At 34.5% G+C, this 24,488-nt stretch overlaps 1 protein-coding gene across 1 annotated transcript in view; it reads left to right on the top strand.

The window, feature by feature from the left end:
• The window catches only part of CHIC1 (cysteine rich hydrophobic domain 1), a 50,913-nt gene extending 41,362 nt beyond the window's left edge, over positions 1-9,551 (top strand). Inside the window, exons 4-6 of the mRNA XM_004442181.3 lie at positions 6,345-6,401; positions 6,662-6,721; positions 8,011-9,551. Of these exons, the coding sequence (XP_004442238.1) occupies positions 6,345-6,401; positions 6,662-6,721; positions 8,011-8,061 (168 nt within the window). The 3' untranslated portion in view covers positions 8,062-9,551. The remainder of the gene's footprint in view (positions 1-6,344; positions 6,402-6,661; positions 6,722-8,010) is intronic.
• Positions 9,552-24,488: the final 14,937 nt, after the last annotated feature.

Below are 24,488 nucleotides of genomic sequence, written 5' to 3'. Positions count from 1 at the left end.
TTTTTATTTCTGGTCATGACATGGCATATTATATTCCTTTATTGTGAGAATCTGAATTTCTTTTTTTTGTGCATATGTCCTCCTCGCTATGCACATTTAAAGTTACTTCAAATTAATTTTTGCTTCTTTTCCAGGCTTCTGCACCTCCATAACAAGATATCTGCAGTCAGCCTTTAACTTTTTTGAGTTCAGTTCTTTCATTGGAGGCTGGGTCATCTATCTATCATACAGAAATTCCTTAAATTTTTGGTCAACTGATGTGTGGTTACTGCATTTTTTTTTTATTGTGGTAAAATACACATAACAAAATTCATTTTAACCATTTTAAGTATACAATTCAGTGGCAATAGTTACATTCACAATGTATAATCATTACCATCTTTTTCGTTATCCCAACAGAAACTCTGTAGCCATTAAGTAATAACTCCTCATTCTCCCTCTCCTCAGACCGTGGTAACCTCTAATCTACTGTCTGTCTCTACAAATTTACCTATCCTAGATACTTCATATAAGTAGAATAATTCCATATTTGTCCTGGCACTATTTCACTTAGCTTATTTCACTTAGCATAATGTCTTAAAGGTTCATCCATGTCATAGCATGTTTCAGAACTTCATTCCTTTTCATGGCTGAGTAACAGTCCATTCTGTGTATATACCACATTTTGTTTATCCACGCATCTGTTGATGCACACCTGAATTCTTTCCACCTTTTGGCTATTTAAATAATACTGCATTCAACATTGCCATACAAGTGTCTGTTCAAGTCCCTGCTTTTAGTTCCTTTGAGGATATACCTAGGAGTAGAATTTCTAGACCATATGGTAATTGTTTAGCTTTTTGAGGAACCACCAAACTGTCTTCCATTGAAGCTGTATCATTTTACATCCTCATCAGCAATGTACAAGGATTCCAATTTCTCCAGATCCTCACCAACATTCATTATTTTCTATTTTATTGAGAATAGCCACTCTAATGGGTGTGAAGTGGTATCTCATTGTGGTTTTGATTTCCATTTCCCTAATGATTAATGATGTTGAGCATTTTTACATTTGCTTATTAGTCGTTTGTGTATTAGGTACTTTGCTCATTTTGTAACTAGGCTGTTTATTTGTTGCTGAGTTATGGGAGTTCTTATATATTCTGGTTATTAATCCCTTATGTAATTTGCAAATATTTTCTCCCATTTTGTAGATTGTCTTTTCACTCTCTTGATAGTGTCATTTGATGCGTAAAAGTTGTTGATTTTGATGAAGTCCAATTAAACTATTTTCCCTTTGCTTTCAGTGTCATATCCAAGAAATCATTGCAAAATCCAGTGTCATAAAAATCGTCTCCTATTTTTTCCTCTAAGACTTTTATAGTTTTGCTCTTAAATTTGGTTCCCTGATCCAATTTGAGTTAATTTTTTTATATAGTGTAAGTTTAGGATCCAGCTTTATTATTTTGCATATGGATATCCAGTTTTCCTTGCAGCATTTATTGAAAAGTCTATCCTTTTTCCTCATTGAACAGTTGGCACTCTTGTCAAAAATCAGTTGACTGTGTATTTGAGGGTTTATTTTGGGCTCTCTATTCTATTCCATTGGTCTGCATGTCTGTCTTTATGCCAGTACCATATTTGTTTGGTTACTGTTGCTTTGTAGTAAGTTTTGAAATCAGGAAATGTGAGTCTTTCATATTTGTTCCTCATTTTCAAGGTTGTTTTGGCTAACGGGGGTCTCTTGAGATTCCATATGAATTTTAGGATGGGTTTTTCTATTTGTACAAAAAAAAAGTCACTGGGATTCTGATAAGGATTGCATTGAGTCTATAGATCTTTTTGAATAATTTTATCATCTTAACAGTATTGAGTCTTCCACTTCATGAATACAGGATGTCTTTGCATTTATTTAGGTCTTTAATTTCTTCCAGCAATGTTTTGTAGTTTTCTATGTACAAGTCTTTTGCCACCTTGCTTAAGTTTATTATTAAGTATTTTATTCTTTTTGATGCTATTGTAAATATAATTTTCTTAATTTCTTTTTCAAATTGTTTACTGTTATTCTATAGAAATGCAACTGAGCTTCGCATGTTGATTTGGTATCCTGAAATGTTGCTGAATTTGTTTGTTAGCTCTAACAGATATTTTGTGGATTCCTTAAGGTTTTCTACGTATAAGATAATGCCACCTGCAACAGATGTAATTGTACTTCTTCTTTTATGATTTGGATGCCTTTTATTTCTTTTCTTGCCTAATTGCTCTGTCTAAAATTTCCAGTAATATATTGAATAGAAGTGGTAAACGTGGGCATCATTGTCTTCTTCCTGTCTTAAAGGAAAAGCTTTCAGTCTTTCACCATTTAGTATGATGTTAGCTGTGGTATTTTTTTTTAGCCCAGAGCCAGGGAGGGTGGGATCTGCTAATATTCACCATTTGTCAAGTCTACTCAGGATATGTCTGCCCTAGGAAGCTGGGAAGATGGGAACTGCCACTCAGTTGTCAAGCCAAGTATCTCAGCTCTCCCATAACACAGATGTGTGCCAGAAAGGGGGACTGCACAATTCACCAACTGTCCTGCCTATTTTGCAGAAATTGGGGGTAGGGAAATGGGCACTGCCCTGATGCCACCACCCACTTGATTTAGGCCTTCTGCAACATGGAGCTGTGGAAAATAGGATCTCCCTATTTTCACCATCTGCCAAAACTACCTAGAAGAGCTCTTCCACTCCAGAGAGCTGGGAGATATGGGAACTGCCTGCCACTCAGCTCCCAAGCTTGCTAAAATAGTTCTTTCATAAGGCAGTGCAGTTGAGATATGGGTGTAGTACCTAGCTCCAACACCAAGACCTCCCACTGTTCTTACCTATTTTCCATAGATTTTGTTGAATAAATACTTCTCAATCTGTTGTAAGCCCTTTGATCAATCTCTGGAACATCTGAATGATTGCCTTTGCCGATACCAATCAGCTTAATAGTTGTCTCTCCAGGGAAGAGATTTCCCTATGGTCCTCACATGGCCATTCTGGAAGGGCTCTCACTTTCTTGATGATGTTTTTGACACACAAAGGTTTTTACGTCAAATTTATCACATTTAAAGTTTTCCTGCCTGTGCTCTTTGCATCATATCTAAGAGGGCTTTGCATAACTCAAGATCAGAAAGATTTACTCCTTTGTTTTCTTCTAGTTGTTTTAAAGTTACGCCTCTTACAATTAGGTCTTTGATCCATTTTGAGTTAATTTTTGTGCTTGATGTGAGATAAAGGTCCGAGTTCATCGTTTCTCTTTTGGATATCCAGTTGTCCCAGCACCATTTGTCGTAAATGCTATTACATTAGTATTCTGATTCATAAACATGGGCTATCTTTCCGGTTTTTTTTACTTCTTCTTTAATTTATTTTAGCAATGATTTTAGTTTTCAGTTTACAAGTCTTATACTTCTTTTGTTAAATTTATTCCTTAAAAAATTATTCTTAATTCTATTGTGAATGGAATTGGTCTCTTACTTTCATTTTCAGATTGTTCATTGCTCGTTTATAGAAATACAGTTGATTTTTATATGTTGATCCTTGTATTACTTTTCTATCTGGTGTAACAAACTTCCACAAATTTAATGGCTTAAAATGGCACCCTTTTATTATTTCACAGTCAGAAGTCTGAGCACAACATGACTCAATTGGGTTCTCTTATTAGGATCTTGCAAGGCCAAAATCAAGGTGCTGGCAGGGCTGCATTCCTTTCTGGAGATTCTAGGAAAGAATTTATTTCCAAGAACATTCAGGTTTTGGCAGAAATCATTTCCTGCTTATACTTTCTATGTGGCCCTTCCATCTTAAAGCCAGCAATGGTGGTTTCAGTCCTTCTTGTGCTTCAAATTCCTCTATTTATACTTACATCAGCTAGAAAAAGTTCTCTACTTTTAAGGGCTCATGGGATTACATTGGGTCCACCAAAATAATCCTGGATAATCTCCCTCTTTTAAAGCCAAATGATTAGTGACTTTAATTACATCTGTAACATCTCTTTTGCAATGTAATGTAACATATTCACAGGTGTAACTCCAGAGGGTGAAGATCATGGGGGCCAGAATTCCACCTATCACAATCTTGTTTCCTCCAAACATGCGGAATGTATTTATTTATCGTAGTAGTGTTTTAGTGAATTCCTTAGGGTTTTCTCTATACAAGATCATGTTGTCTGCAAATGAAGACAGTTTTACTTTTTCTTTTCCAATCGGGATGCCTTTTATTTTTGTCTAATTGCCCTGGCTATAATTTCTAGTACAATGTTGAATAAAAGTAGTGGGAGGAGACATCCTTGTCTTGTTTCTAATCATAGGAGGAAAACATTTAGTCTCTCTCCATTAAGTATGATGTTAGCTGTAGGTTTTTCATAGATGCCCTTTATCAGGTTGAGGAAGTTCCCTTTTATTCCTAGGTTTTTTAGGATTTTTATCATGAATGGGTATTAGATTTTGTCCAGTGCTTTTTCTAAATCTATGAAGGTGATCATGTGGGTTTTGTTCTTTATTCTATTAATATAATGTACTACATCAATTCATTTTTGTGTTCCTGGGATAAATTCCGCTTGATAGTGATGTATAATCTTTTTCATATGTTGCTAGATTCAGTTTGCTTAGTATTTTGTTGAGAATTTTGTGTTAATATTCATGGTATTATTTCTTCTTTAACTGTTTGGTAGAATTCATCATTAAAGCCATCTAGTACTTAATGAAGGAAATCATACGGTATTTGACCTTCTCCCTCTGACTTATTTCACTTTGCATTATACCCTCAGTGTCCATCCATGTTGTCACAAATGCCTGGATTTCATCGTTTCTTATGGCTGAGTAGTGTTCCATTGTGTATATATACCGCATCTTCTTTATCCATTCGTCCTTTGATGGGCACTTAGGTTGCTTCCAAGTCTTGGCTATTGTGAATAACGCTGCAATGAACACAGGGGCGCATGTGCCTTTAAACAAACACGTAGAGACAGAGATTAGATTGGGGGTTCCAGAGGGGAAGGGGGGAGGGAGGAGGGTGAAAGGAATAATTTGGTACATATGTGTGGTGATGGGTTGTGTTTAGTATTTTGGTGGTGAACATGATGTAATCTATGCAGAAATAGAAGTATAATGATGTACACCTGAAATTTTTACAATGTTATAAACCAATGTTACTGCAATAAACAAAAAATTTAAAAATAAATAAATAAATTACCAAAAAATAGCCATCTAGGCCTGAGTTTTTGGTGGGGAGAGATTTGTAATTACTAATTCAATCTCTTTGTTACCCATCTGATTTTGTTTAGAGAGGTTCCATCAAGTACAGTGACCCCACTATATACTCTAGCTGGCATTGTTGCTTATCTGGCCCACTGTGAATGAGCTGAATATAATTGCTATTGATTATTAACTTACATAGTTGAACACATAGAATAGTTTTTTTATGGTGGTACCTTGGAAATCATTTCAGATATAGTCTGGTTTTATAAATCATTTAGGGAGTAGTTTTAAAATTTAACAATGCCTACCAGCCTTTTTTTGATCAGAAACCATATTAAACTCTTCCAATAAGAGTTAAAAATGCCTAATCATCTTTTATTTTAATGTTTTTGAAGGTTTTGCAAACTTTTCTTACTCCCTACAAAATACATGCACTCCAGATGGAGAAACTCAGCCTCTGTCGTCCTGTTTACTACAGTACTACTTCTCTCATTTATGTTTTTTCCTCTAAATACAAGTTTTCTGACTTGTATTGGCTGTTTTTAACATATTCTTTTCAGTGGAAATTCTGATGTATGTTTGCTTGCTTTATTCAACGTATAGACCTTGACTGACTACTATATGCCAAGCATTGTGCTAGGAACACTGATAGGAAAACTTTCTATGAGGAATCAGATTAGTTTGGCATATTACATGTATATTGAAAAAGTAACCCTGCAAAAAGGTATATGAAAATCTACATTAGGTCCATAAAGGGACTACTAGCTATATTGGTAATGTTTTCATAATAGTCCAGTGAGTGGACTCATAACAAAAAGTAATATAGACACATTTCATTTTGAAAAGCATGTTTTAAAATCCCATATGTGTGTGTATGGGTACATATATATATATATATATATATACACAGAGAGAGAGAGAGAGAGAGAGGGCACTTATTATAACCGTATAATAATTATCCAAAATATTGCTCCTCTTTTGGCAGTTTCTGTCAGTTGTATTCTTTTTTCTGATTTCTAATAGAAAAACAAGAGGAGAAAATAATGGAATCTTACAAGTAAGCAGAAAAATATAGATACACATAGTGTATAAAATTCTTCAGTTCATCGTGTAACAAAGTCTTGATTCTTTCTCTTAGACCAGAAGATCAATTCAGAAGTTATTAGAATGGGAAAATAACAGATTATATCACAAGGTAAGAAAGTTAAAGCAAATAAGTGCCCCATTCATATATTTGCATTATTAAATTGAAAAAAATGAGAATTTTTCAGACCACAAAAGAATGGATTAGAGAACTAATACTCCATTTTTAATGTATATTCTTTACAAAGTGTTTTTAAATGCTGCGTTTTATATCTTATACTTATTTCTGAATTGTTTTTGGTGATTTATTCAAATGTATCAGTAATAATTAGTATAAATTAATATCAAAATTCTTAAACTCTACTTTCTTAGCTTGCTTTGCACTGGAAGTTGACTAAAAGGAAATGCGAAACTAGCAATATGATGGAGTATGTAAGTATGCAGTTGTTTTTAATTACACTTTTTTTGGATTCCATCCTAAATGTTACATTTTGCTATGTTTGTCATTTGTCAGATCTTCTCTCTACCTTTTTTCTCCTCACCCTGAACTTTTGTCAGATGAAACATAGAGGTTTCCTTCTACCTTCTTTAGATTTGTAGCCAGCATAAAATATCTTGAAAGCTAGCAATTATTTAGATCTTAGAAAAATCTCAGCTAGTATGCTCAAATGAAAACATTGCACAACCTTAATCTTCTTTTAACATAGGTGCAAACCATTGCATCTGGTGATGGGCACAGCTGCTGGTGAACAAAAATATTTCTAAATGTGATCTCGTCAAAATTTGCATAAAATAGGAATTGACTTCTGAATTCTGGATTCATATTTCTTGCTTTTTTTCCTGAGTTGACATTTAACTTTTAGTGAAAAAACTATAGATTCTAATTTTTTTTTACTGAAAGCTATGCAATCTTAATCATAAAACATAAATTCACATATATCCAATATGATAAATTCAGCATCATTAATATTCAAAAGAATATGAAATTTATCCAGGCTTCAAGTTGCTGACATGTAATATGTATTTAATAATAAACATTCCATTTCCATTTCATAAATAAGGATTATTATGATATCTTTCTCCACTTTGAATAGTTTTGGAAAAAAATGTGCAAATGACCACAAATCTAAAATCCACTATAGATAAAAACTTATATAAACTATTATGAATTTATATATTAAATTTATATATTAAATGTACATAAGTTTATAAATATCTTAGATTTTTATTAATCAATTGATAATCAATTTTGACACTTTATTTTCTTTTACAAACAACTTATAAAAGATAGTAATAACCATTATCAGCTGCTTTAATTGAAAAANATATGGATGTAATATAGATAAAGATATTTCTTCTACTCTGTATAACACTATTTTAATCTCTTATTCTTTCCTAAAAAAAGGAGGGGGAAGGTGGGGAAGGACATAACAATGTAATAGGGTTTTCTTTTCTGCACCTAAACAAATAGTTATTGTAAATCAGATAATAAATACCATTAGCTATAATAAGTAGTTATGTTTGCCAGTTTAATTTAATTGCCAATCTAATGATAACTTGTGGTAAGTTCTTTTTGAACTGTTTTATATATTTCACTTACTTTATAGTATACGACCAAAATGTAGTCCTGTGAAAAATGATTATAGACATTCTGAGTTATATATGTTACAGTAAATGAAAAGTATTTTGTCAATATATTCTTGTTTGTTTTTATTTTACAGGTAATACTAATAGAATTCTTACCAAAATATCCCATATTCCGACCTGACTGAGGAATTTCATTCAGTCACTTCTGTGTTACCTGTCATTTCCTACCCTTAGTGCCTTGTAGATGATTTTGGAATGAAGATGGTCTCCTTTGCTGTGTTCAACTTATTCTTTATAATGGTAGAATGTTCTCCTCACTCTTTTGTTTGTGTTGATTTAAGAAGAAAATTTGCACATCTTTTTGTTGTTGTTGTTAAATGAGACTTGTGTTTTGCACTCTCAATTTTTAAATAAATATACACACACACACATATATATATATATATATACAGTTGCCACTACAGATAAAACATCAGTGCTGGTGTTTAAAAAAACAAAAACAAAAACTTGTTCTGAGCATGCTGCCTTATAATTTTCGTACTCACTGTTTCTAAATATGCATCACTTTTCTAGGCTACTTATTGCTCTATAATCTCTTACTAGACGTATGTAAATAAGCTTTCAGTAGCTTTTAGAAATGGTTTTACTCTTAACCTGCTTTTAAAGAACCTGCAATTAATAGCACTGGTTTTGTCCTCACTTTGCTAAATTATCACTTACATTAGTGGATAAAATATTTAAACTCCTAAAGCCTTGTAAATATTGTCTCTTTGCATAATGTCAAATATGATATGCCATGGTTTACAGAATGTAATATTACTCTTACTGTATTGCCAACAATTCTGCATAGATTTTAATATGAATGAAGTTTGCAAGCATCCTTTTGAATGTATCAACTGTTAACATGCTTTTTTTGGCAATGCCATAATAAGTATGTTAAAAATTTCTGGTGTAGGGCAGGGTTGCCCTTTGTAACAAGTGGATTAAAATTGAAATCATTGTCTGAGATATTCTGCATTGCACCTGAAACCAAGAACCTTATTTTTTGCATTTAATTCAATAATTCCCATTTTGTCCTCCACTCCCACCCCTAAAAGAATTCATTTGACATATGACACATTTCACAACCTCCCTATCCTCATTTATTTCCCTTTATGTATCCTTTCCCTCATTTGAAAATACACACAATTATGACCTTTAAGAAGTATTTCAAGATTTCAGATGTCTTAGGAGGTCTCTAGACCCCCATGAAAGCCACTGCTAACCTCTTTCTGGATTTCCGATTTTGTACTTTGGGAAAGAGAAAGAGCTAATTGAGAAGCTGTACCTAAAGAATATATAGTGGCTGATTCATAATTGATAAAATATTCTTAGTCCTCTTTTTGAGGACCTTTTTTAAACATTTGGATATTATTAATGAGGAAAGACAAGTATTTAGACAAAAGTATTTTAGTTTATAAATTCACCATACATGTAACCTTTTTATTGGTATGTGCATATTTCTCTCTTTCTCTTCACAATTAAGATGAGTGAGAGCACCACACCCTAATTCTTCTAGAATTTGAATTTTTAACATAATGAAAGCTTTATATTGTGTTAATTCAACTGCAAATGTATGCCTGTATATAGGCATTATTTGTAATTCCTAGTGCTAAAAATAAATTAAAAGTATCTATGACTGAATAATATTTTATTTATCATCTTACTCTTATTGCTTTTAGTAAACTTTTTTAGGCAAACATTCATCCCAGTGAAGAGAACAATCATTTCTTCATACAAGGTCAAGCCTTTTAAAGCCACTTTTAAAATTTATGCCTAATTTGAAATCCACAGTCCTGGACCAGTGAAAGAAGAAGGAAAAAGGAGACACTATTTGATATATGACTATAATTGTTTGCACAAACACTTTTCCACCTCCCTCTGTAGAAACCCATTACCCCCATGCCACCTGGCCACCCAGAATCTCTAACTTTTAACATACTATGTGTGCCTGCAAATATCATTTGTCTGTCTACTGCAAAATTGAAGGTGTATTTTTGTAGACAAGGTGGAAACCTCTGAGACTGCATACCAAATGTCATTTTATAGCTAAGGTCAGGGAAAAATTGTGTCTGTGGTTTATGTTCCTTCTAATATCATCAGGTTTATGCTTCAAACTGTGACCGTTTAATACTGAAATTGATTTCCAGCATAATACACAATGTCTAATTATCACTGATAGAATAATTACTTTTACGTGTCAACCCTTAAAATCTCCTTTTTTTCTATAAAATTTAGAATTAGAATTTGGCCATGTGATAGTCATAGTAACTTTTTCTGCCATGTATGGATCATACTTGATTTTGCTCAAAGAACATCTGGAAGTGGTGAATTGTTTCCTTGAAGCTAGCATTGAGACAAGAATAGAGTGCATCTGGAGGTGACAGAGTATAATTCAAGTTACAGTAGTATGTGTCATAAAGATCACTTGCCAGCATGTGTAAACTTAATTTTTTTTAATTTTTTGTTTATTGCAATAACATTGGTTTATAACATTGTATAAATTTCAGGTGTACATCATTATACTTCTATTTCTGCATAGATTACATCATGTTCACCACCCATATACTAATTACAACCCATCACCACACACATGTGCCAAATTATCCCTTTCACCCTCCTCCCTCCCCCCTTCCCCTCTGGTAACCACCAATCCAATCTCTGTCTCTATGTGTTTGTTTATTGTTGTTATTATCTACTACTTAATGAAGGAAATCATACGGTATTTGACCTTCTCCCTCTGACTTATTTCACTTTGCATTATACCCTCAATGTCCATCCATGTTGTCACAAATGGCTGGATTTCATCGTTTCTTATGGCTGAGTAGTATTCCATTGTGTATATATACCACATCTTCTTTATCCATTCGTCCCTTGATGGGCACTTAGGTTGCTTCCAAGTCTTGGCTATTGTGAATAACGCTGCAATGAACACAGGGGTGCATGTATCTTTATGCATTGATGTTTTCAAGTTCTTTGGATAAATACCCAGCAGTGGAATAGCTGGATCATATGGTAGTTCTATCGTTGATTTTTTGAGGAATCTCCATACTGTTTTCCATAGTGGATGCACCAGTTTGCACTCCCACCAGCAGTGTATGAGAGTTCCCTTCTCTCCACATCCTCTCCAACACATGTTGTTTCCTGTCTTGTTAATTATAGCCATTCTGACAGGCATGAGGTGATATCTCATTGTAGTTTTGATTTTCATTTCCCTGATAATTAATGATTTTGAACATCTTTTCATGTGTCTGTTGGCCATCTGTATATCTTCTTTGGAGAAATGTCTGTTCAGGTCTTTTGCCCATTTTTTGATTGGGTTGTTAGTTTTTTTGTTGTTGAGATGCATCAGTTCTTTGTATATTTTGGACATTAACCCCTTATCAGATGTATGGTTTGCAAATATCTTCTCCCAATTGTTAGGTTGTCTTTTCATTTTGTGGATGGTTTCCTTTGCTGTGCAGAAGCTTTTTAGTTTGATGTAGTCCCATTTGTTTATTTTTTCTATTGTTTCTCTTGCCCGGTCAGACATGGTGCTTGAAAATATGTTGCTAAGACCAATGTCAAAGAGTGTACTGCCTATGTTTTCTTCTAGAAGTTTCATAGTTTCAGGTCTTACATTCAAGACTTTAATCCATTTGGAGTTAATTTTTGTGTATGGTGTAAGGTAAGGGTCTACTTTCATTTTTTTGCATGTGGCTATCCAGTTTTCCCAACACCGTTTATTGAAGAGACTTTCTTTTCTCCATTGTATGTTCTTGGCTCCTTTGTCAAAGATTAGCTGTCCATAGATGTGTGGGTTTATTTCTGGGCTTTCGATTCTATTCCATTGATCTGTGTGTCTGTTTTTGTGCCAGTACCATGCTATTTTGGTTACTATAGCTTAGTGTAGTATATTTTGAAATCAGGGAGTGTGATACCTCCAGCTTTGTTCTTTTTTCTCAGGATTCCTTTACTTATTTGGGGTCTTTTGTTGTTCCAAATAAATTTTAGGATTCTTTGTTCTATTTCTGTGAAAAATGTTGTTGGAACTTTGATAGGGATTGCATTGAATCTATAGATGGCTTTAGGAAGTATGGACATCTTAACTATGTTAATTCTTCCAATCCAAGAGCATGGAATATCTTTCCATTTCTTTGTGTCTTCTTCAATCTCTTTCAGCAATGTTTTATAGTTTCCCTTGTACAGCTCTTTCACCTCTTTGGTTAAGTTTATTCCTAGGTATTTTATTCTTTCTGTTGCAATTGTAAATGGGATGGTATTCTTAATTTCTCTTTCTGCTAGTTCATTGTTAGTGTATAGAAATGCAACTGATTTTTGTATGTTGATTTTGTATCCTACAACTTTACCATATTCGTGTAAACTTAATTTTAAAACGTCCTCTAATTGCTCTTAAATTTATTATTTTTCATTATGCTGATAGGCTCATCTTATTTTCTTGAACTACTCAGAAAATACCCAATTTTCTTTTTTCTTTCTTATATGACTGCTTTTCCAAGCTATTGTTTTTTGGAGGGGGCTGTTTAGCAATTGGGTATTTTAGACTGGTTTGGGGAATTTGTTTTCTTTCAGTGAAATTAGCAGCAGTAAATGCTGAAATGACAGAGCACACTGTGGTCATTCATTCCTCCCCGTCGACTTTTTCTTTTATCCTCAGGATAGAACATACTTGGATATTTCCATCAAGTCGGTAAAATATTTTTGTGAATGTTGTTTTTAGATTGAAGAAAGTAATTTTGAATTTCTTTGTTACATAATATTCCTTTATAAAACCTGCTGTGGTAGTTTCCAGAGAAAATAACATTTATTTGCAAAAGTATATAAAGCTTTGAGGTTGCAAGTTAAAATTGTTCCTTCTCTAACTTTCCCTTATGCATCTCCACCCCGATTGCCCCTTTAAACACCTAAATTGTGTATAGAATGAAATAAGCTCTAACCTTTTTCAGCTTCTCTTCGTTCCCTCCTACCCCCGTGTTAATTTGGGGAAGAGACCATTGTAGTCAAATGTTAGAAGTAGATAGAGAAGTGCCTTGTCTTTTTTGAACAAAAATAACATTTTATGTTGAAGGAAGCGGAACAATTGGTAGATCATTAGATTTAAAACCATCCTTTTCAACTAAGTAGAAGAATATTTCACTAGCATATTATATTCTATTTATTTTTTCAAGCCTGTTTCGTTGTTTGCCTCCAATCAAGTGATATATTAATGGCAAAATATTACAGAACAAGACTATCCATCACTTACAATAGTAGTATAATTCTAATGCTAGTAAACATGAAATTTAACATGGTTCTGGAAGAGCAATGGTCTTTGATTAAAGCCCTACCAAAGCCCACTTAAGTATTTAATGCCCATATTATTCATATTATTATCACCTATAATCACTAATGGCTAAACAGTTAATCAAACTGTGTTAATATTCAGCACTCTACCATTTTTAATGAAATTTATTCTTGTTTTTCGTAATTTGAGTGAAGTTCCATAACATTTGTAAGCCTTCGAACAGAGTTTTTTCAAATGTATGAAAGCTTTAAAAAATCATTAGCATTTTAATTTTGTTTATAAATAAACCGCCACTTAAAAATAATCAAACCTCATTACTTGAACATAAAGCCCCCAAATGATATTTCATTAGGATTGTTTATATTGACTTAGGAGGATATATAAATTATATATACCCATTTAATTGGAGCAGTTTCACATAGTGGAAATACTTTATGCTAATTTGATTATAAGATGCTCAAATTCATTGGAATTAGATCCTCTTATGCCTATAAAACTCTACTTTAAAAAAATCCATTTTGCAACAATTATCAAATTGTTTGGATTCTTTTAAATGGTGAACTATTGCAAAATTCTCCACAGAAAAGGAATGGGTTTTATTAATAATACCTCTTCATGTTATATGTGGACTAAAAATAAGGAGATATATATATATTCTTATCTTGCTCCAAATTTCCGTTTCCTGATTCTAAGCCAGCCTTTTCATTTTGATGATGGCAACCTGAGAATATGTTCCAATTTCTGTGGACTTTGTCAGATTCATACTATATGAGAAAAATGATCTAGTATTATGGACTCCAGACAAGTCACTTAAAATTCATGTCAGTCTCTTCATCTGTAAAATCATGGGGTTGAACCTGGAGCTGGACAGAAAATTGGAGATCACCTAACATTCTGTGATTCAAGGAATCTTTAGGAAATTTTTACTCTACAGAATCTCAGAATGATTTTTCTCAGATCTACTACCTTTGGTGGAAACTCTCACAGTGCCTTGCACACAGTAAAATGTTGATTTGCTGACTGGCTCCTAGCTGATGTGTGTTCATATCACACAGACTCAAAGAACCTGATGCCTGCTAGATTTCAGCACCTCTGTGGTGATAAGGATGAATGTAGTTTCCGTAGGAACTGACAACTGAAGTCTGTGGGCTTTGCCTATGTGGAATCTGACTGTGCAGTTGGTATTTGGGCAAGAATTATAGCTGTGACAACAATGGAGATATGGGAGGACCCACTTTGACATTGATGTGAAAAGAGTTTTATATCCTGTTCAGTATCTGCTTCATTGTCTTATTAAGTTCCATATCCTCAAAAAGATCTGTTGGAACAAATTGATAATATTAGATGGAAATAAAAGGGGTATGGAATTCAAACCCAAGTCACTTCTGGTTTAATCCTTAGCTCTGCTGCTTAATTCCTCTGTACCTCATGTCCTCATTGTGGAAGTGGGGACAATAATCTGGACCTACCTCACAGGGGAATTGAGGATTTTTTCATATATTAATGTGGTTTTGAAGTTGACTGAAAGATATACTGGATATCATAATTTTGTAATTTCTAAATAGATTCCTTTAAATCTATGTTGTTCTGTTTTCTTTCTCAGTCAAACCCTACAGAATGAGTGTTGCAGTTGACCTATTTTTTCAGTAGTAAATTTGGTTATTAATCCCCTATGTGTTAACATGGGTAATTGTGTTATGTTAATACTTGATTTAGGGAGGAAAAGCAGGTGGATGTAAACCAGTGGTTCCCAACTTGGGGCAGATGAAGATAGCAGTGGGGGCATCCTTGAATCTTTTTCAATATTTCAAAAAGTATACTAGAAATCATGCATTTACCCATAATATTCCTGCTGCACAAGCCAACTAAGACATTGAATTTCCATGCATTTTGCTTATGTTTTTTCAATTCTCTCTAACACTGGTTATCACACGCTGATCAGAAGCTGTGAATGGCAGTTATGCTTTTGATTAATAAAAATATAAGAAAGCCTATTACATGCAATTTAGTAAGTAAAATACTTGAAAACATGGGGAAAGAATAATAAAAGGATCCTTATGATGAAAATGTTGGGAGGCACTTTTATAAAGGAACTAAAATTAATTGACCCTCTCCACAGGTTGCTTACCTTGTCCCTAAATAATGAAATGCTAGATTTGTGTGTGTGTGTGTGTGTGTGTCTGTGTGTGTGTGTGTGTGTGTGTGTGTGTGTGTGTTGGCTAGCTTGGGCTATATGACTTCAGGTTAGAATTTGCCTTTAGTAAAAAAACTGTTTCAGGATGATATAACTGAGCTAATTTATTTTAGTGTGTATATACACACACATATAGGATTGCAAATGTAGAAAGTATTATAATGTCATGCTCTAGCATTGGAGTAAATATCAATTTCTGAGTCACAAAGTAGTTTTGTGTATAAACTCAACATGATGAGTCAAGACAATAATTTCTCAAATGTTCCTTTTATTCCTGCTTATTTTGTTTGCTTTTATCTTGGCTTAATTTCCTTAATTTTCAATTTTTTTTCCAATAAGCAAATAGTGTAAAATTGTTTTGATGCCTGAACTTGGAAACAAATTACAAATGGTTGAAATTGTATAATCTACTAGCTAGTTTGCCATCCTTGGACTAACCACATACAAATAGGAGTCTCAACTGCAAAAAACAGGAAATCCCAGTAGCTAGAAAGCAGGCATTGATCAAAACATCTGTTTGAAAAGCTTAGTATTTCTTCTCTTTGGCAGAGGATTCCTGTTGGGACAGCTTTACCGGAAAAGAGTAAAAGTGGATATGTCCATTCAAACCAAGAACTTTCATGCATCTTGTATTGTTACATAGCCTGTGGAATGAATTCGTTTTTCTCCCTTGAGTTCAGGAGTGACTTCCCTGGAAGAATTCAACCTGTATACAGCTGTGCCAAAATGAAGGATACCTGCCTCTGAAACTTTCACTGCTGCTTCTGTCATTGTTCACTTGTCAGATATAATATTTTATTATCTCAGGATGCAAAATTACAATAAAGTGCAAATCTATGTTAATGAATTGAATTGTGTGTTCTTTGGTGCAGATTCCTTTCGTCCTTCCCTTCCATTTTCATCATTATAAGGTAATTACTTAAGGCTTCTTTTTAAAAATTGTATTTTGCATATTGCTCCTTCCCACATTTGCTAGTGTTGTGTCTGACCTTGTAAGTAATTCATGCTATATATTGGCTTAGGGGACCTTTGTTGTGCCCAGTGTTTGGCATTTAGCTAAGTAGGAATTTGTTTCTAAATGACTCTGCATTCACCCGGCATGCCTACCTGTGAACTGTAAAATTTAAAGTACAAATGGAGTTCCACCTTACTAAGTGTAACTTTTTAGTGCAAGAAACGTTGAAATGTGAAGCTACTTGACAAAGTTTTGACTCTTTTTGTCAGCAGATTGTAAGAAAGTCAAGAGTTAACATCTACTTGAGTTCTACTCAAGCTGATTAACATGCAGTAATATTAGATTTTTTAAAACTTATGCCAAACTTTTGCAAATTCAGCAAAATAGCAAAATGTAACATAACAAGAAAAACGGTTTAATGTTTCCCAGTATCTTTGGTAATTGTACTGAATATTTCAAAAAGACTTTAAATTTCAAAATATTAAAGCAGAGATGACATACTTAAACATACAAAGAAGTTTCATAATGTTTTGTTTTAAAATTCTCTTTTGAAACTTTACTATATGGATGGAGCAAAAATATATACTTTTCATTGCTAACTTCTTGGATGTGAAGTAGATTGTGCTATGTGGGAAATACTTTCACATTGCATTTTATATTATTGGGGGCAGAAGCCACAGGCCTTTAAATATGACATTAAATAATATTTAACACTTCATGGGATACTTCACTTACCTAAATGTAGGAAATCCTCTGTGGAATACTAGAATTCTCCAGTTGTAATTACCATAAGTCTGAGTTGTAATCCCTGTTCTGCCACTGGGGTGACCTCTAGCAAAAATCAGAACACTCAGCCTGATTTTATCTATCATCCACGAGGTAAGAGGTTGAGTTGATCAAGGTTGCAAACTAAGCTACAGCCAGTCCTCAGACAGATGACCTGTCTTTTTGACCTGCAGAATTTTTTTCACACATTTTGAATTAGTTGCCAGCACTTAAAATTAAAAGACTTCACGTGGAAATCCAGATTTCTGACTTCTCTTGAGAAATTCCACATGTGAACAATCAGCTAGAACTGAGTAGCAGCCTGCCCGTTTTGGATGGAGCAAATTTATTTTCTGTTTTGCCATGGTTATAACTATTCCCTCTTGTCTCCCTGAAACTCAGGTTATGTTGTTTTTCTTATGGTATAGTTAAAAAGGAAGCAAAATATTTCTGAACCCATTATCTCTTTTAAAATTAAGGAAAAAGTACAGGCCATGATAGCTACATATATTCTTTTTGAAAATTTGGCAGGGTGGGAGGATGGAAAGAGTGCTTTTCTTTTGGTGGAAAGGAAATGTTTTCTTACAAATGATCTGTTTCATTCATTGATGTTACCTGGTGATTACGGGCACTTGATTTCATGATCCCTAAGCCAGATCTAAAGCCTCGTTTAATTCTGACATTCTTAGTTTCCATAAGATGATTCTATAACATTGATGTATTTCAAATTATAATGCCTTTGAGGGTCTGTGTATGATGATGAATCGATGGTGTTATGAAACTAGTCAGGCCTCCAAATAGAATAGTGGCATCAAAAACTCCACCTAGTGAAACAGCCACAAGCAGAGAGGACCAACATGTTATTTTAGAACTAATCTTTACTTCATAACTTTTCAACAAAAGTTTGGTCAGCCACCCAAAGCAGCACCTGCCTTGTTACCCCCCAAGGATAATATTGCCCAAGTTGATACCACCATGATAAGAACTCTAGATAGGAATCTATAAAACCTGTTTTATATTTTGTTATTTAGAAAGGACTACTGATTGTTTTTCTTTTCTCACACCATGTTGAAGCAAAATGATATTAATCTGAAAGACTATTTAGAAAGACTTATTTCAAAAATAGATTAGACTCAATATGTTTAGATACTGCAACCAGAACTGTCAGTTGTATTAGGGTCTGATGGATGAAAAGTAAGGCCATTAAGATAATTTTTTCTTTATTGTAAAAATACTTGCTTCCATTACAAACTGTAAGAAATAGAAGTATGAAGAAAATAAAAATCTCCCATAATCCCACCATCTGCTGCCATTTTAATATCTTTAAATTTTTGTGTGTGTGTATAGTGCATTTTTAAAAGTTATATATATATATATATAGTATGCTGCTTTTACACTTTCATATTTTCCCATATCAATATGTAATCTTTGAAACTTAAATATGGTTATATAGTAGTACAATGTTTGAATATGCCATAATTTAGTCATTTTCCATTGTTTGATATTTAGTCTGTTCTCAGTGTTTTGCTGTTATGTATAATGACTTCATGAGCATCTTCATACATAAATCTTTACCTGAATCTGATAATTTCTTTTGGATAGATTCCTGCAAATTGATTATTGGGTGAAAGAGTATAAAGTCTTTATAGCCCTTGAAATATATTGCAGAATTGCTTTAGGAGAAGCATGGAAGATATGACACCAAGAAACTGAATATTTCTATCTTCCTCTGGATAGATGGGGAGAATTAAGAGCAGGAGTAAATACAGACACACTGCTTAGAGGTGCTAATTGGGGTGGGGTGGTGGCAAAACTTGGAAGCATCAAACTGGTGTTCCTAGCAGCTGAGACTAGAACAGAGGGTCCTTGCTCCTCCAATCGAAGGCATGGGGAACACCATCCTAAACCCTGCATAGCTGTCCCTAAAAGTCAATGCTAGTGGCCTGATCCCTTGACGGAAGCCACCAGCTCTCAAATTCAATGATTTACAGAGCTCTGATAGTTCAATAAAAAGCATCAGCAAATACAATTTGTGTCAATCTGTAATTATCCCCCCTACCCCCACCTTTCAGCAGTCGGATGGGAAAGCAAGCTGCCTAATTCCCTCTGCCAAACATCGACCATAGGCTTCAATGGCCATGTTTGCCTACTGCTTCCCTTGATAGCTTTTTAAATTTGACTTTATGAAAGAGACCCTTCCTCACCTATTATTTGCCATATTCTGTGTCCTTATGAGGTTATTTCTCACTCCCCTAAAATGGCTGCCTCTTACCTGCTTTACCAATTCTCAGAAGGCAGCTTTGATTTAGGGAAAGAAGCACTGGATTTATATTTATTGTAGACCTGGCTTTCTGGTCTGCCATTTCTCTCTAGACAATCCTTGGAAAGTAGTTTAACTCTTTTAGCCTTGGTTTCTTTTGCAAAACGGGAATAATTACGCTTGACAGAAATGTTAGGATTAAGTGAGATAACATCTGAAAGAGCTAGGAAGATATCAAGTCACAGTATTTTTGTTTCTAGTGAAGAATAATTTCACAATCTATGCCTTCTGATAGGTAAATGAGCTAATCTAATTCTTTCATCAGGATTGTCTACTGCTGCTTATGTTAAACATGTTGACCATTCAGAACTCCACCAAGATGGAAGCAATGGGTCCTGTCTTAGTTCTTTTTACTTAGGGGCACTCCTCAGGTTGTTTTGGCATTCTTTGTACACTCATCATGTGCATGCCCCTGCTATGTCTACACAGCATGTGATTGCACCTTCTGGAAGCTAACTTCTAAGGTGGAACAGTCATTAATTTATTCTTTCATTTATTCAATCAGTATTTAGCACTTAATATGTGTCGGGTACAGCATTAAGCATTCTTCCTAGTGTTTTGTTTCTCCAAAGCCTATGTTCTTAACCACTATACTATTCTGACATTATATACTGCCTCTGAGTATACACACATACATATTCCTATAATTCATATATACATACAATACAGTTTATTAAATAGCAAACATATTATTTCCTAAGATCATCTTTGCATTCTGCTTTTGGTGTGTGATTTAAAAAAAAAATGTTTTAAGCACTTTGGACTAGAAATGAATTCTTTGGTACAAGGTGGAAGGCAGGAGTGAAGCCAATCAACAAATAGAACTCTGAGATAACTAGGAGTCAGTTCTCATTTCTCTTGTCTGAAAAAGCATCCTGAAATGCTTATAGTTTGACAAGGAATTTCACAGATGAAAGGTGGGCAGCAATGCAGGTGTTCAGAGTGGCATAGATGATGATCAGAATGGAAGGCAAAGCAAGATCAAAGGAGACCTCCAACTGCTTTCAAAAGAGAAATCTCTCATGATTAGTGAATTTTCAATAAATTAAGGTAATAGGTACATAATGGGGGCCAAATAACAAGAGTAAAGAATTACAAACAAGGGCTTAGTAATTTTGGATGTTAGAGAAATTTTCAGGAGCCCTTTTTCCTCTGGCTGATTATTTGAAGTGACTAGAGAAGGGGAAAATTCAAATAAATGAAGCTTTCAACTGGGTGCTCTTAATACCCATATTTGAAGGGAAACCTATTTGCACTCTGAACCCAATTTTCCATGATATCTCTAATGTCAGTCTGAAAACTCTATAAAAGCTTAATGAGTAATCAATTATAACACTGTGTAATAAAATCTTTAATTTTATGTGTCTTTCTGCTTGGCTTTTATCCCTGTCTCAACCTTGACTTTTATTCATCTGTCTCAACCTTTTGTTTGCTCAAAGTACTGGAAACAGCCAACAAATAAATCTGTGCTGTCAAATGAGAATGGAACCTCTACTGGCCATGCCACTGAGTTCATCTGAGTCGTATTAGTGTTGGCTTGGCCTCTAAGACTAATGAGCTTTGGTGTATTCCAAGCACCATGTCAGAATTCAGTCTCAGCTGGGAGGAATGGGTACCTGGTTAAAAGATAGCAGAATGCAATGCCATAAGATTAGGGGAAATGGTTTGATCACTCAGAGCAAGACTATGCTGGCTCTAGAAGTTGTAATGAAGAGAGAAATGGAATCAAGACCTACCATAAAGAATAGAGCAACTTAGAGGGCTGTGTGCCATTGGATCTGAATAAGTCAGTGAGAGTGTCACACAAAGATCATCCTCCATTTTCTCCTTAGATCAGTAATGGCTGACAAAGACAATTTATGCTCATATTGTCTATTATGTTGTTTAATAGAAAAGATTGGCCATGAGGCATGACTTGTAAAGAGGTTTCATGACTTGGGCAATGTTCTCTCTTGAAAAAATTATTTATAATTTGTGAAAATGAATAGTTCCTCAAGAAATGCCAGCAACACACTCACAATCTACTTTAAAAACTCTGTTTTCTAGGTATGCAATGGGTCTTTTCCACTTTTTAGTCTGTTAAGCTACAACAGAATGGAAAGCAGAACTAAAGATAAGGATTAAAGGAGATCATGGACAAGTGAGTAGAATAAGCAAGAATAGGTGGCCCTTGGAGACTGCTGTAAGACTTTACACCTGAGGTAGAGGAAAAGTGGTTTTGGGGAAAGAACACTGAACTTGGAATCAGATTAGTTAGCTTCAAATTCCAGCTCTACATTTTACTAGCTTTGAGATCACTTAAAGTCTTTGATATCCTTATGAAATGAGAAGAATATAATAATCCTTGCCTCAGAGGACTATTGTGAAGATCAAATGAGATCATTGATGTGGAAGAGCTTTCAAAACTGTAAGTAAGTGAAGGAGAGTATTGCTGTTGTCCAGGACATCTCCACACATACTGGCTACCAGGGCACAGCTAGAAAAGAAAGAATCCTCCCCCTTACAGGAGCTGTAGCCAGTGAATTCCTACAGCTATCTGCCTCTTATTTATCCCCTTAGGATGTTCCAAGTTTGTGTGAAACCTTAGTGGTGTATAGTACTAAAGATTACTAATTAATTTATCTTTCCATGTGCTTTTCCCTTCAAACATAGGCTCCTAAAGAGGCCTTGCTTCCTTTCTTTCTTTTAAATGTTTTCAACTGACTTTCAACAAACTGACGTAACAGTTTTAAGCAGATTCTGCATTGTTTTCCTCATATTCAGGTAGCATTACCTTGGTATTTTTTACACTAGTTTTGATAATGTAGCTCAAACATTCTTTTCTTCAGGCCTCCCCATGACCAGTAACACATATTTGTGAGACTGCTGGCTAGAGTTGAGGGAGTAGTCTGTGATAATAGAACAAGGGGGCATATAGGACCTAAACTTATTGGCTTGGTCTCATGAGCATGATGTTCGAAACAACTCAAATTTGCATTTAAATTTTATGCTTCCGAGGACCATATTATAGAATGACAAAGTGTTAGATGTAGAAAAAAGATCTTCGAGGGCGTCTACTCCAATGCAAATGAGAAAGCAGTGTCCCAAAGTGGGAACAGAGACTTGCTTTTAATGGCAGTGTTGGAACAGAAGCTAAGGTTGCCTGACTCCCACTGCAGTATTACTTATTGTATTTGCTTTATATTATCTTTACATTGTTAAGAAGAGGACTACCTCCTTTCTTTCCCCCCATCTCTAGATAAATAATCCCTGAATCATGCAAATGATCCAAGCAGCATGGTGCAAATTTCAATAATTTAGAGACATCATGTATCTGTCAAGGAGTGAGCCTAAGAATTTAACTTTTCACTGGCTTTCTTTTTTCTTACATTTTTCATTACATTTTCATAGAAGGCTGTGACTACAAAATTTTATCCACACCATTTCCTATATTTCTTGGTCTCCATGTTTGATGGCTGCAGAATAGTCATTCCAGTTGATATCAGAGTTTACTTGAGTTCCATTGCTTCATCTGAAAAATAAGGTGGGGTGGCAAAGAAATGACATTTGGACAAAATGACCTGAAAGATTCTAGTTTCAGCATTCTATGATTATAGGATTTAAACATTTCCCCGTTGGGAATTTTGGACAATTCCCGGTTTTCCACTAATAGAAATATCACTGGTATCATACAAACATCGTTTAACTTATTCATAAATATTTTCTTAGGACACATTCCAGAAATGGGATTGCTAGGTTAAAGGGCAGGCTGGTTTTTTAATGACCCTTGATGCATAATGCCAAATTACTCTCTGTAAAGATTTACACTGATCAATTATATCACTATCAGCAATGCGTAAGTGTTCCTGATTCTTGGCAGCCTCTACAGCATTGAGCTCCTTTATTATTATTATTAAGAGAAGTAAAATGTATCTAATAATTAATTTAGCTTGCACTTATTTCCAGTGAGGCTGAGCAATTCTTCCAAGTATGTTTACTATTTGTAGACAGTGTAGCATAATTATGAAGATAATGGGCTTCAGTGCTAGATAGACCTGAATTAAGCTACATAGTAGCTCTTTGACCTAGGACAAGTTACTTAATCTCTCAAAACCTCAGTTTCCTCATTAATATCACCATATTAATAGTACCAGATTCTTCAGTGTTCTTGTGAGGATTCATTGAGACAATACATGTAAAATACTTAACCTAGAGTCTGACATAAAGCAAAAACTCAATAAATGTTAGACATTCTTATATGATTTATGGATGACTACATAATATGATGGAGAGAACACTGAACCGGGTATTTCTTGTAAAAGCCAGGATTCTAGTCCTGCCTTTTCCATTTACTAACTGTGAGATCTTAGGCAATCTGGGCTTCAGTTCTCTGCTGTAAAATGAGAGACTTCAAGGAGGCTGTAATGGTTTTTCCAGTTCTAAAATCTTATACTGATATTATTTTATCTTGTATACATTGTAGGACCACCCTACACATCTTTGCAAGTTCTTTATGTAAAACTTTCATTTGTTATTTATTATGAATAAATTCACCATCCTATGAAGTAGAAAAATCTCCTGGCTCTCTCTTGATTGAACCTGGCATCTTAAATCACCCACTGAGCAGCTGTCAATTCCATAGGAAAACAGATCTCTGTAAACACAGAGAGAACTCCTTGGGGACTCAGCCAGGACCTAAATTGAGATGGAGCTTATTTGATTTTAGTAGGCTACAATCTGACAGGATCTGGCATTTTGGTGCATCTATATAAGGTGTAGATATCTGTAAGTTGATATATTTCTGTACAAGTTGATATATTTCTGGTATTTCCAGAAGACCAGTAAATATTTCTGGTATTTCCTAAGACCAGTAAATAAGGCCCAAAGAAGGTTAATTTGCCGCTCAGGATAACATGGAGTTAGATTAGAACTTTGAACTATGTGGACTTGGGATCGTTACTTAGGCCCCACCAGAAACCTTTTAAGTTGTGACATCAACAGCTGCCCAATATTGGATTCCCTCCAATATGGAAAAATTTGCTATTCTGACAATCACTATGTTCATGTTTAGAATGC

This window comes from Ceratotherium simum, chromosome X (assembly GCF_057802395.1).
Source record: "Ceratotherium simum simum isolate JZ-2026a chromosome X, ASM5780239v1, whole genome shotgun sequence".
Lineage (NCBI taxonomy): Eukaryota > Metazoa > Chordata > Mammalia > Perissodactyla > Rhinocerotidae > Ceratotherium > Ceratotherium simum.
This window is presented reverse-complemented; position numbering and strand designations above follow the sequence as displayed.